Source organism: Rhinolophus hipposideros (assembly GCF_964194185.1).
Source record: "Rhinolophus hipposideros genome assembly, chromosome: 8".
Lineage (NCBI taxonomy): Eukaryota > Metazoa > Chordata > Mammalia > Chiroptera > Rhinolophidae > Rhinolophus > Rhinolophus hipposideros.
Window position 1 is genome coordinate 70,999,481 of NC_138054.1, and position 13,291 is coordinate 71,012,771.

Consider the following 13,291-nt stretch of genomic DNA (forward strand, 5'->3'; position numbering starts at 1 on the left):
ACTTTAATCTTGCTTTCTTAACTGTTACAGACCCACAAAGTAACAACGCAGTGAGAATCATCTATGTTATATTTAAATGTATGTGCTTTTAATCTTCATGCAAAAATTATATAGGTCTATAAGTATTCTTATAGGGTATGTAAAGTAATTAAATAATGAAAAAGACACAGTTCCTCTTGAAACAAATGCCAAAATTCTCAACAGTGATGTCATAAGGTTTTGGTAACACTTCTTTCCCTGGAGAATAAAGTCAATGATATAACATGGAGAATACATGGAATATCACTTTATAACCCTCAAGAAATTCATGTAATGTGCACATAAGTTCATACTGAAGAATTTATTCAAATCAGACTGAATTAATAGACCACATTTATCCAGAGGTCTCCCTAAAACTTCAGATATTATTTTAGATAGAATAAAACCCTCCAGATGGTTTTGATGTACACTAAAGTTTAAAAATTGAGAACCACGGATCTAAAACAAAGTCAGATTAAAATATAAGCAAAAAAATTTAAAAATTTTGAAAGACTTCTGAGTAACCAAAATGATGTAAAGTTTATATATTTAAGTTCATGCTGTTTACTTAGAAGAGACAATATGTTTATGTCAGACATGAATTTAATGATCTAGATTATAAGAATAAAACTTACATGTATGTTAATTTAAAAAGCACTTTAATATATATTTTCTCATTAGGCACAGTTCACAGTGGATTAGAAGTTAAATGATTAGAAAAATAAGATTGAGGAAGGGAAACGAGTGTATTGCGGGAAGCTGCCATACATACTGACAGCTGGAAGAAGTGACAGCTACAGAAGGAGGGAAAAACCCACACAAAACACAAAGCAATATATATCTTCCCATGACAGCCTTACATGACTTACAGGCCTTAATAGACCCTTTGGGTCATGCTTTGAGAATTACAACAGTATTATAAATGATCCTTATAATGATGACTTTGCATCATTATATAAAAGTTGATCTATGTTTCGCATACTTTAAGAGGTAAAATGAATTAAAAGCAGGAAATATGTTTTACAAATACCTATTAAAAATTTTTAAACATTTTTTTAAAGCTTTGGTGCTTAACTGTGAAGATGTCAGTGATTTTGCAAATCACAATATGAGATACTAGTTTTTCAAATGATTATAGTAGCTTCCTCTGTTACCAGAAATGTAATGGTATCATTTTAGATATGGTTAACATACGTTTGATGACTGGCTGGCCGTCTAGTCACATTACAAACTCGATATTTTCGTTTCATCTGTCCACAGTGGGTCACCTCAACTTTGAGACCTGCAGTTAAAAAAAAAAGTTAAAACATCAGGATTGATTGAAATCACAGTGAAAAAAGCAAATTTGAATGTAATCAGAAAGACATGACATTGTACAAGACAAAAGTTGCAAAGATATGGAAACAATTTCATCATGTACAGGCAAAAAGCCTTATCTAAGCAGAAAATATTAGAACCCAGATGACTTAAGATTTGCAACCACTTTAATTTATTACTTCATTCAGTATCTAGTAAGCATCAATTATTTTTTGGTGCTTATCTTTGGGTCTGGAGACAGCCCTAATGAAGCTTATATTCTAGTGAGAGAAGATAGCTAATAACAAGCAAAGAAGAAAATAAATTCCATAAGGAGAATAAAGAAACTTGTATTATTTTGTTAAAATGGAAGTTTTTAAGTGAGTAAGGGTAAGACTTACTAAGTGCCTGATATGTGCCAGGTACTGTGCTAGAAGCTTTACATATCTAATTGTATTTAATTCTCACAACAATCTTACAAGATATGGATTATAATCTTTACCTTAGTGAGGAATAAACTAAGGCTCACAGTGGTTAAGTAACTTGCCCCAGGTCCCATTGATAGAACTGGCTGGGATGGGATGGAAGCCCAGGTGAGTCTGAATCCAAGACCATGCTTCTTGCACTATGCTGAACTGCCTCTCCAAGACTAAATAATGCTAACACTTACCTCTGATTTCTTTGGTAAACTTGACACGTTGGGAGTCTGTTAGAGGTTTGGTCTGTTCATTGATGTTCTGAATGTCTAAAACCTCACACATGAACTCAATGATAGGCTGAGCCCGGTAGAAAGCAGTTGCAGATACTAACAAACAAAGAAGAAGGATACTTAGCTTCAGGGAAAGGGAAAGGACCAAGAAAACCAGCCAAAGAGAGTTCCATCCTACCATCAATATTGAGCATCATATTCCACATAGCAGGTCTCACAGACTGATGAAAGCCAAACCAAACCTCCCTGCCCCCTCCCAGAGGGTGGTAGTAACCTTCAGGAGGTGAGAAAAATGAACGGCCCACCGGAGTGTACCTGAAGAAATAAGAATTTGCATGTTTCACAATAACAACTTGAACAGTCTTTCATTTCAGTCTCGACTTTGCAAACTGAAATCAAGTTTGAACTATGACTTATGTGGAAACCTTTTAATGGCTCCAATACAAACTATCAAAAAAAGTCTGATATCTGTGGCAAAGAATTCAAACTAAGGTACTAACCTCATGGAGGGTAGGTGTCTTGTGATAACATCAAGTGCTTGTACTGAGTCATCTGGGACTTCATTCAAGTGCCCAGCTAAAGCTTCTAAAAGCAACTGAAGGCTCACAACTGACACCCACTGAACAGACACTTTAAAGGTTTGGTCTTTACCCTCACCTGGAAGGGTCACTTCCATATCAACCTAAGGAAAAATAGATATACATACATATTTACACAGGCTGAGAGAAAGATCCCAGGAATATTCAATATAGTATATGCATAAAGACATTTAACACTTTCTGTAATTGCAAAACATCAGAAACAACCTACATGTCCATTGATAGGGGAATAATTTAATATCAAGTATTATGCAATAGTTTAAAAATAAGGTAGATGTTATAACATGGATGAACCTTGAAAACATTATGCTAAATGAAATAAGCCAGACACAAAATGACAATTATTGTAAATGAGATACCTAGAATAGTCAAATACATAGAGACAGAAAGTAGAATAATGGTTATCAAGGACTGCAGGGAGGAGGAAATAGGGAGTTATTGTTTAATGAGTACAAAGTTTCAGTTCGGGATGATGAAAAAGTCCTAGAGGTGGATAGTGGTCACGATTGCACAACAATGTGAATATATTTAATGCCACTGAACTGTGCACTTAAAAATGGTTCAAATAGTAAATTTTATGTTATGTATACTTTACCACAATAAAAAAATTTGAATTAAACAAAATAAGATTGATTTAAATGTCCAGAAATGGAAAAGATCTCCCAGACATATTGTTAAATGAAAAAAGTATATTGTAGAACAATGTGTAAACAAATAAGAATATACATAACAAATGCACAAATAACTAAGGCACATAAAAATACCTAAAAGGATACATACCAAACTATTAGAGTAGTTTCCTCTGAAAAGGAAAATGGGATTGAGGGGTGCAGACAGGTGGAGAGGCAGGAAACCACAGCATTTCTAGATTGTCTCGATAAGTTTTAATGAGTATATATTTACATATTGTTTTTCTAATTTTAAAAGTAAATGTTTTAAAAAGTTACTGGGTGGCCAATGGCTCAGTTGGTTAGAGTGTAAGCTCTGAACAACAGGATTGCTGGTTCGATTCTCACATAGGCCAGTGAGCTGCGCCCTCCACAACTAAATTGAAGACAATGAGCTGCTGCTGAGTTTCTGGAGGGGCGCCTGGGTGGCTTAGTTGGTTAGAGTGCGAGCTCTCAACAACAAGGTTGCCGGTTCAATTCCCACATGGGGGATTCCCACATCCCCCTATTGAAGGACAACGAATGATGGGTCCTGGAAAAACACACTGTCCTCCAATATTCCCCAACAAAAATTAAAAAATAAATTTAAGAAAAAGTTATTATGGTATGAATATTTTCATAAGTGGGTGTTATGTTAATACAATATTCTATAATTTATAAAAACTTTATTGTTCAGATTCAGGTAGCACTAATGTGAGAAATGAGGAATATATGTAAAGATGACATAACCTAAATTCTAATGCTCATCTCCTCTTCAATTATTGATTAACTAAGGGAAAAGAGAATATGGACAGAAAAACAAGTCTACCATCACTGTGAGAAACAACTAAGAATTGAATTATTATTAGAAAAGGAAATATTTTTGTCCTATGTAATTACTACTAAGTGACTTAACTCCAATAAATATTTCTTGCGGTTAACACTTACCCTATCCCGTCCAATTGGCAGTGGATGTGCTGTGTACATGTTTCTTTTGCCATCATAGCCAGGCTGCCGATCACCAAATATTTGCATCTTGAAGTGCCGCACCATTGTATCTACGACCTCCCTTAACAGTAATGGAGATAGTGGAAGTTAGCTTTAAGAAACAATGAACAGCAAGCAAACTATCGTGATATGTTAATCATCTAAATTCATCTAAAAGTCCTTGGAAAAAGTTAAGAGTTAAAGAGACAATTGATTCAAGTAATTAAAAAATAGTTAACTACAGAAAGGTAGCAACAAGTGAACAGATAACAAAAAAAAAAAAGAATAAAAGAGCCTAAAATTTATGACAGCCTCTCAAACATCCTCTCAAATTCCTCTCCTATGATAAACGTAGTCTTATAAGAATAACCTCTCTTAGGTATCTAAGTGTGGCATGTTCACAACTGAATGATGATAAGTTTGTTATCAGACACTCATCCTTATTCAAGTATACTGGTTTTGGAAAAGAGAGTGGGCAGAAATTCAGAAGTCTGAGCATCAATAAAGCTAACATATATCATACTAAAAGGAATAAGTCCAAAAAAAGGTAAAAAAAAGGAATAAGTCAATTCCTTTGATTAATGCTGGCAATTTATTATTCTGCATACTGTCTTGTTTTGTTCCAAAGTGCTCCCAAGCAGCGTAAAGAAGAGAATGTTGTAAAATATCCTCATTCCATAAAGATTACCAATGTAGTTCCCTTCTTTTTAGAATGAAAACCTTTCTCTCAATCAAACATGCATAGCTTTACTGAAGTGTTCTTGCATATTCACCAGATCCCACTATATGCAGGCCCTGTGAGATTTTGGAATGCTAGAGTCTGAAAAGTCAGGTGCTATGTCTTACCAACATCAGTGGTAGCAAGAGCATCTTATTAGAAGAGCAAGAATCTTAATATTAAAGGCTGCTTGAATATAACAGTGTGGAAACAGAGAAAAGGAAAGTGAGTGTTCTCAACACACTGTAATAATATCCGCTACAGGGCGGTCTTCACACTTAGTAAATTCCTTTCATACAGAGACCACAATGCTTAAATCATCTTTTCTAGATGCCTCTTGGATAATGCTAGAATTAAACACAGCTTCTCTCTCAGCTTACTTTTTTCATTACTTCAAGATGATTCTTCTGTCTTTACACATATATTTTTCTCATGTCCAATACCAACACTTAATAACAAAATTCGAATTTCCAGATAGTTCTAGTTCCCATAGACACTAATGTAAAATATAAATTTCTGCTACCCTTGGACAATGAAAGAGTGACCTTTCTTCTTCCTTCAATTGCTGATTGAACAACGCTGTATCTAGCACTCGGCTAGAATCTGTGGAGGATAACCCAGTATGAGACAGCACACCTGCTATCAAGAAACTGATCATCTTAGAAAAAAACAAAGCCGACATTGAAAGAATTTGGAGTATAATACATAGTCAGTAAATTGTATGCATTTATATATATAGAAGTCTAGTCTTTTTAATCCTTACCTGTTGACTCTACGAGGCCGTTTTTCTGGTTTAATATCCACATCATAGTGGTACACATCTATTTTAGGAATCTGAACTTGAAAATGATTGGCTAACAGTCGAATTGGTTTTCCAACAGTTCCAAGCCCAGGACGACGAGGCGGCTGAAACAGGCTGGTTGGAGGTCCTGAAGAGATTGAAAGATGTTCGATGTGCTATGTGGTCATGAAAGATAACTATTCCCTTCATAATGATGATGACAATAGCTACAGTTATTGAAATCTTATTATTCATTAAACATACTCTGATATAAAGAGTTTGGGGTGTCTTTTGACCTAAGCTTCTCTAGATTTCTGATATTTTACCATGTTGGTATTATTTCCAATATGGGCAACATCAAAATTAGATAGTATGATGCATTCCTCTCAGACGTAGGCTAGTGTAGAAAACCTTTTATGAGTCTCAGTAAATCTACAGGTAAGCTTACAAAATTATATGCATTTTTAAATGAAACCATCTCTAAACTCTGGGGGCCATCACCATGTTCAGGCTGGAGATGATCCATTAATTTTCCACAAGTTAGCCTGCATTATAATAGTTCGTACAGACTGGAGATTGAACAGCTGCTATATTTATCAATTGACTTGCTATAATAATTTAGATAGTGAAACAATAGGAATAATGCTAAGCTTTCTTGTTTATAACCTGATATTTTTATTTATTTATTTATTTTTTATTTATTAGTTTCAGGTGTACAAGACAAGGTAATACTTAGACGTTCATCATTTATATCCCTCACACTGTGAACCCCCCTCCCCCCATCCACTATCCCTCCGACCTCACACTGAACCATCACATTATATATATAAAATTATAGTTGGCATTCATTAATGTTTAGCTTCTGGTGTACAATGCCATGATATAACCTGATATTTTTAGAATCTAGACAATCTGATATTTCCTGATCATAAGGTCTAGTTTATTCATTCAACAAACATTTTTTCATTTACATATTTCTAACCTATATTGTGGATGCAGGGAAAAGACAGAGACTCTGCCTCCAAGGACTTAGAGTCTAAACCAGTGATTCTCAACCTGGGGGAGATTTTTGTCCCCTGAAAAACATTTGGCAAATATCTGGAGACATTTTTGGTCAGGGATATACCTAAAGACTCTACAATTCACAGGACATTTACCCAACTTACTTTTCCCCAGATGTCTGTCTGTCTGTCTGTCTGTCTGTTTGTTTGTCTCTCTCTCTCTCTCTTTCTCTCAACTCATACATCTATCAATATTCAGCAGATAAGGATTTGGGGAAACACAGTCTGGGAAATAATTCAAAAAACTTCACTCTTTTTTGATGATAATGTCAAGTGGACACCGGCCTAAAAAAACCCATCTTTTCTGCTACAAATAGGTAAAGTGGGCTGTGATTACAATGGAAAATTACAACAGGTACTTTTATAGCAATGACATTTTGCCAAGAACAGACAGTTCACAAAGGAGAGAAAACTTTGAAGCAAGAAGCTGTTCTGGTCCATCACCACTTAGGAAAATCAAAGCAAACAGTTTAATGAAATTTGTGTTGACAGATCACCATATACTAATTCTTAAATTACTGAAAATCTTTTCACATATTAAATTCATTGTTCCTTCTTCCCCTAAATTCTACTCTCCTTCAAAACTCAGCTCAGGTGTGACCTCTTTGGAAAGCCTTTTCAGAATCTCCCAAACTGAAGGATGTATTATTTGTGTTTTCAAGACCCTCTTAGTACAAGTATGTAAAAACACTTGTTAAATTACTCTGTCTCCTCCATTCCAGTTTATTGTTATCTCAAGACCTAATTCAATAACCAGCACATTGTAGAAATTCAATAAATGTTGAACACTATCAAAAATACTTGTAGCAGTTTCAAATAAAAACTAAACAGAAACCCAGTCCTAGAACCCAAGAATTGACAATGATTTTTCATTAAAGCAAAAGCACATAATTTGTACTAAAAATATTATTATTGCTTAGAGTTGAGTTCTACTTCTGGTGTACAAGAGGATCTACTCTGGGTATGGTAAGACATTTACAAACAAGGGAAGAGGTAAACAGTAAATAATATCAGCGGTGATAGGCACACTGAATCAAATCATACAGATAAGTCAGCCCTGCATATTCCAACATACACTTAAGCAATCATTGTATTATAAAGTTGGAAGAAATCCAGCTTGATGATAGAAATTTGGAAACAGAAATGCAGATCAAATGACTTATCCATGGACATATGACTTTGATTTTAAATTGTGACTAAAGTCCAGGTCTCCTAACTCCCAGTCTAGTGCTTTTTCTCCTCCAATATACTTCACAATCTTATGGTATCTAGTATTGTTTCCCCGAAAATAACACCTAGCCGGGCCATCAGCTCTAATGCGTCCTTTGGAGCAAAAATTAATATAAAACCCGGTCTTATTTTAGTATGATATAAGACCGGGTCTTAAATTAATAGTAAAATAAGACCGAGTCTTACAGTAAAATAAGACCGGGTCTTAAATTAATTTTTGCTCCAAAAGAAGCATTAGAGTTGATGGTCCAGCTAGGTCTTATTTTCGGGGAAACACAGTAGTTGATGCCAAAGGGACAGAGGCAGAGGAAATGAAAGAAAAGGGGTAAGTAATAGAAAAAAGCAAAAAGAGTGTTTCTTTTCCTTGGCAAGAGAGAAAAGTCAGAAAGTGATTGTTTCTTTTAATAACTTTAGAAGATTTATTTAGAAAACTAAATTCTAAAATTTTCCATCCCGAAAGCTGGTTTCTTTGAGTTTCGCAAACTTCTTACAAAGAAATAAAGCACAGTGGCTTAAGCTCTGGAACCATACTGCCTGGGTTTTACTCCTGGTTTACCATTTCCTAACTGAATGACCTTGGGCCAGTTCCTTAGCCTCTCTGTGCCTCAGTTTTCTTATCTATAAAATGGGGGGTATATGGTAATAATAGCATCTATTTCTTAAGGCTATTGTGAGGATCCCATGACATAATGTATATAAAAGACTTAACACAGTGCCTCGTACTAGTAAGTGCTCAATAAATGTTAGTTAGCTACTATGATTGCACTTGCATTAATGTTATAGTGCTCAAAGATCCCTGGGCTTTATATTGGGGACATCTCCAAAACTTGATGACAAAGTCAGAAAATTATACCTTCCGAAAAGGAAACAAGTATGACTCAACATAGATTGGAAGAAGTTAGCCTTAAATGAAAAGGAGGGCATTAGACTATAGATCAGATGACCCAGACTAATCCTCATTTCACCATACAGCCTCAAGACCTTAATGAAATCATTTAAGCTTTCTGCACTCCTTTACTCATCTGTAAAATGGGGATAATACCTGCCTTGCTTACTTCACAGAAGATCAGATGAGCTACGAAAGTACTTTCCAAACTGTAAAGCACTGTAAAAATAAGTTATCGCCAACAAAACCAAAATAAACAGTATTCTAATTAAATATAATTCCAAGATATTATTGTCAGAAATCAAAATGAGGTAAGGGAGAGCCGAGCAAGACTAAGAATGTTTCAGTGATTGTTCAAGTGAGGAGGGCACAAAGTACTAGATCGGTGTGCTTTAACAAAGAAGCAGGAATGCTTCTCTAGGTTCTAAAACAAACTGGATGAAATATCCCACAAGACTATCAACTCCCTTTGCTCTGATTCTACAGTTGGCAAGCAGCTTCTTGTTATTAATTGGGTTTCCAAGGTACCGTGACACCAGAAAAGCAGTTTGTTAGAGAGCAGACAAGAAAATATTATAGTCAACAGAAAACATCTATGTGACATTTTGTTTTATGCATTAGCATCGTATAAATGTGGTGAAAATTAATTTTCCACGGTCCCGGGTGAACTGATAAATCCTCAAATCTGCAAAAGCTAAAATCAAACCAAAAAGAGTCCTTGGGACATTCCTATCACTATCAAGTTTATCTCTTCCATGAAATTCAGTTTGTACACACAGTTATATAGTCTCTTTCAATACCAGCTCATAAATGCAACAGTTGCTTCAATTATGAGTTATGAACGAGGGAGGGAGGGAAGAAACATTTGTTGAGTATCTATAATGTATTAGTCTCTACAATAAAACTCACATACACACATACATCATCTCATTTCATTCTCACAACAATCTTGCAGCACATAATGATTATTACCTTCATTTTATAGATGAGGAAATGAAAGTTCAAAGGAATTAAGTAATTTGCCCAAGGTTATACAACTATTAAATTGCTAGATTGGATTTGAATAGAAGTCTGCTACATTCCTAAAGACTTGATCATCCCTTTAGCCAGGGGCCATAGTTGAAGTAACCCAGCATAATACTCACACTGAGGTTTATCAAATAATATTAGTGTGACAAAACCAATTTATGTTTAAAAAGCATATGAAATTTGATTATGAGGGCCTTTAAAAAATAGTTTAATCAGCAAATTAAGGTGAGATTTAATCACTCTGTGAGGTGAGCAAATTGTAAGTAAACAAACCTGCAAAGTTTCCAAACTCAAATGGTAAAGTGAATTTTCTATGCACTAAAAAAAATGCAATGCTCTACCACGAGGTTCCCTATGTAGATAAGATTTGATAGTAAAGTTAATTTTACCACATCCCATAAACCCTGCCCTACTTAGCTAGGCATTAGAAACCTGTTGGGGTTGGAGGTGGGAGCACCCGGCTCCAATCAGCAGGACACTTGTTACAATCTGGAATGGTTGCTCTGGTTTGGGCAGAGTTGGGGAGATAACCAGAGGTGATTCACAAAGATGGGCAATTACACTTTCCAGAGCACTTTCTCCTTCATTTGATCCTCGAGAACCACTCATAACCCAATTAGAAGAGAACTTAGGGCATTAAAGCCTGTGCTAGAGACGGCTGGCTGGCTGGCTGGCTGGCTGCTAACTCGCCCGTCACGACGGCGCTAGCCTGGACAACTCCAGGACTGTCACACAGACTGACAGATAGAGGCAAAGGACCTTATTCCCCGAGACTTCAGGGCTTTCCAGAAAGGGTGGGTACTTTGCCCCTTGACCTTCGGGGTTCATGAGAAGTGTTTGGGGGAAGTTCTCCTTCCTTATCTGAGGGCTCCGGACCGTCTCCCAGTGCAAAAATAATAAATAAAAAATAAATTAAAACAATAGGGCTGAGGCCCCAAATGAAGAATATCCCTGGTAGTAGGTGGGGGACGTTCCCTGTCTGGTCCGGGCCAAGCCTCCACGGCGCACCTGGCACAGACAGTCCCTTCTGAGGCCCAAACTGGCCTCGCCTCAGCCCTGGCGCACAGAACACCTCTGTGAGGCTGGGGCCGGTCTCCCTCTACCTGCGGACGCGGCCACCTTCCTCCGCCTCCCTCCCTTAGACCTTGAGACCTGGCTCTTCTCTCCAGGCTGGGGCGCGGTCCCCGCCCCCGGGTCAGCGCCCTCCGCCCTGTGCAACGGGACACGGGCTCCTTCCCCCGGGCCTGACGGCCGGAACCCGGGTTCTGTGCGAGCCGATGGGGGCGACCGGGAGCGACGGCCCCGCCTGCCCACCCACCCGTCCCGGGGCCCGCTTCCGACCCTGGCCCGAGCGCGCTCCTCACCGGGTCCCAGCGCCTCCATGGCGGCGGCGGGGGCCGCCTCGCCCCGGTCCCCGGCGCCTCCCGCTCCGGGCCCCGCCGCCGCCGCCGCCGCGTAACGCTTGATCTCCGGAATCTTGGCGCTGGGGCGGCAGGAGCGCCGCGGAGACGCGGGCGCTGGGCAGGGGGCGGCGGCGGCGGCGCCCGGCCCGCGGACAGGGACCCGACTCCCGCGGCTCTTCCGGCCTCAGCGACAACAAAAACAATCCCCGCCGCCGCCGCTGCCAGCGGGAGCGGGAGCGGGAGCGGGAGCGGGAGCCAGCGCGCGCTCCCGGCGGGCGGGGACGGGGCGCAGGGCGCGCGCGGCCCGGGGTACCGGATCGCGGAGGGGGCGTGCGCGGCCCCGGGCGCCGGGTCTACCGAGCCCTGCGAGGGGCCAGGGGCAGGGGTGGGGCTGGGCGGGCGCGCGCCCGGAGGGGGCAGTGCCCCGAGGACGTGTCGGGGGTGCGCGCGCCCGCCCACAGTGCCCTGTCTGCCCAGGGCGGCCATCCCGGGCGTACGGCTTTCGGGGGGCTACTGCAGTCCTCCCAGAGCCTGACACACAGTGCAGCGCCGAAGGTCGGGGTTCCAGACCCCGCTGAAATGCAGGCACAGTCTCCACTGGTCGGTGGAAAGTGTCCTGAGATTCACATCAGGTACCTGTCCTCCTTCCTCCCACCCCAGACCACTTCTTTCTATTCTGTCAGTCTCCTCTTTCTCCACTGTCCTGGGACAGAGAACATCACAGTCACCACCGCACTTTTCCTTCATTTCTTCATCCAGCACCGCATACCCAGTCGCCCTTCCCTCCACGTGCAGCCAGAAAGCACCTTGGGGATGGGCCATGATGAATGATGCCTTCTCTTGCTTGTCCTATGACAAGCAACTCTGGTCAGCAAGTCACCAGTCACTTCAAAAGGAAAACGTCTTGCTGTCTTGGATGACTTCACGTTAGCAGCCAAGCGCTAAGGGGGCAGCATCATTGGCATGGTCAGCCCAGCATCCTTGGAGCTTTTAGTTGGGACTTTGAGTTGGCGAACAGACGGCTACAGGCCAAGAAGCAGTTGCTACTCAGAAGAATGAGGGAGCTCTCTGTCCACCAGTTAAAAAGGTACAATGGATATGTGTGTGTTGTATTTGCTAGGACTGCCAGTACAACAAAAATTAATTTTCTCACTGTTCTGGAGACATCCAAGATCAAGGATTGGTTCCTTCTGAGTTCTTTCTTTGTAGATGACCATCTTCTCCCCATGTTTTCACATTTCCCTCTGTACGTGTCTGTGTCCACATTTCCTCTTCTTATAAGGCCACCAGTCATAATGGATTAGGTCCTACCTTACAAACTTTGTTTTAACTTCATTATCTCTTTAAAGACCTTACCTCCCAATATAGTCACATTCTAAGGTACTGGGGGTTAGGGTTTCAATATACGGATTTTGAGGGGGACACAATTCAGCCCATATGAATGGGCTGTGTAATGAGATACTCATTTGAGCACCCACAATATGCAGCCGTAGAGTGACATAACTTTGTATGTAATGATAATGTTAGGGGCACACCATGGCCAGACACTGTATAATGGATGTCACATGTCACTTAATCTTCATAGCCACCTATAAGGTAGATATTATTAAGGAAAGTATTTGTACAGATGAGGAAAGCGAAGCTCAGGGAAGCTAAGAAAGTCAGGCTGTGCCTTATATAACACGGCGGTGATGCATGGAAAAATTGGCATTCTAAATCCTGCATTCTAATCCTGCTGATTCCATCCCTGCCTGGCTATGAATTGGGACTTTTAATTGAGTGACTAGATTCTAGTCTACTGATACCATTCTCCAAGTCCTTTCCATAGCACCATGCCACTTCTCTGTTAAACCAGGTATTAACTGGAAACAATAGTAGGGGACTGAAAGTTTGAAAGGGAGGAAGTATTCACTAAATGAGCAAACCG

The 13,291-nt window shown here is 39.8% G+C and overlaps 1 protein-coding gene across 1 annotated transcript in view; it reads right to left on the reverse strand.

Annotated features, from left to right (window-relative positions):
• Nucleotides 1–12,186, reverse strand: part of LOC308501535 (protein argonaute-4-like) — a gene marked incomplete at its 5' end in the record, with an annotated part of 31,118 nt that extends 18,932 nt beyond the window's left edge. The window contains 17 exon segments of the mRNA XM_081058056.1: nucleotides 1,213–1,300; nucleotides 1,985–2,119; nucleotides 2,202–2,338; nucleotides 2,524–2,705; nucleotides 4,218–4,338; nucleotides 5,738–5,903; nucleotides 11,326–11,450; nucleotides 11,452–11,510; nucleotides 11,512–11,562; nucleotides 11,564–11,662; nucleotides 11,665–11,778; nucleotides 11,780–11,854; nucleotides 11,856–11,927; nucleotides 11,930–11,955; nucleotides 11,958–12,003; nucleotides 12,005–12,035; nucleotides 12,101–12,186. Coding sequence (XP_080914182.1) covers nucleotides 1,213–1,300; nucleotides 1,985–2,119; nucleotides 2,202–2,338; nucleotides 2,524–2,705; nucleotides 4,218–4,338; nucleotides 5,738–5,903; nucleotides 11,326–11,450; nucleotides 11,452–11,510; nucleotides 11,512–11,562; nucleotides 11,564–11,662; nucleotides 11,665–11,778; nucleotides 11,780–11,854; nucleotides 11,856–11,927; nucleotides 11,930–11,955; nucleotides 11,958–12,003; nucleotides 12,005–12,035; nucleotides 12,101–12,186 — 1,613 coding nt within the window.
• Between the last annotated feature and the right edge of the window lie 1,105 nt (nucleotides 12,187–13,291).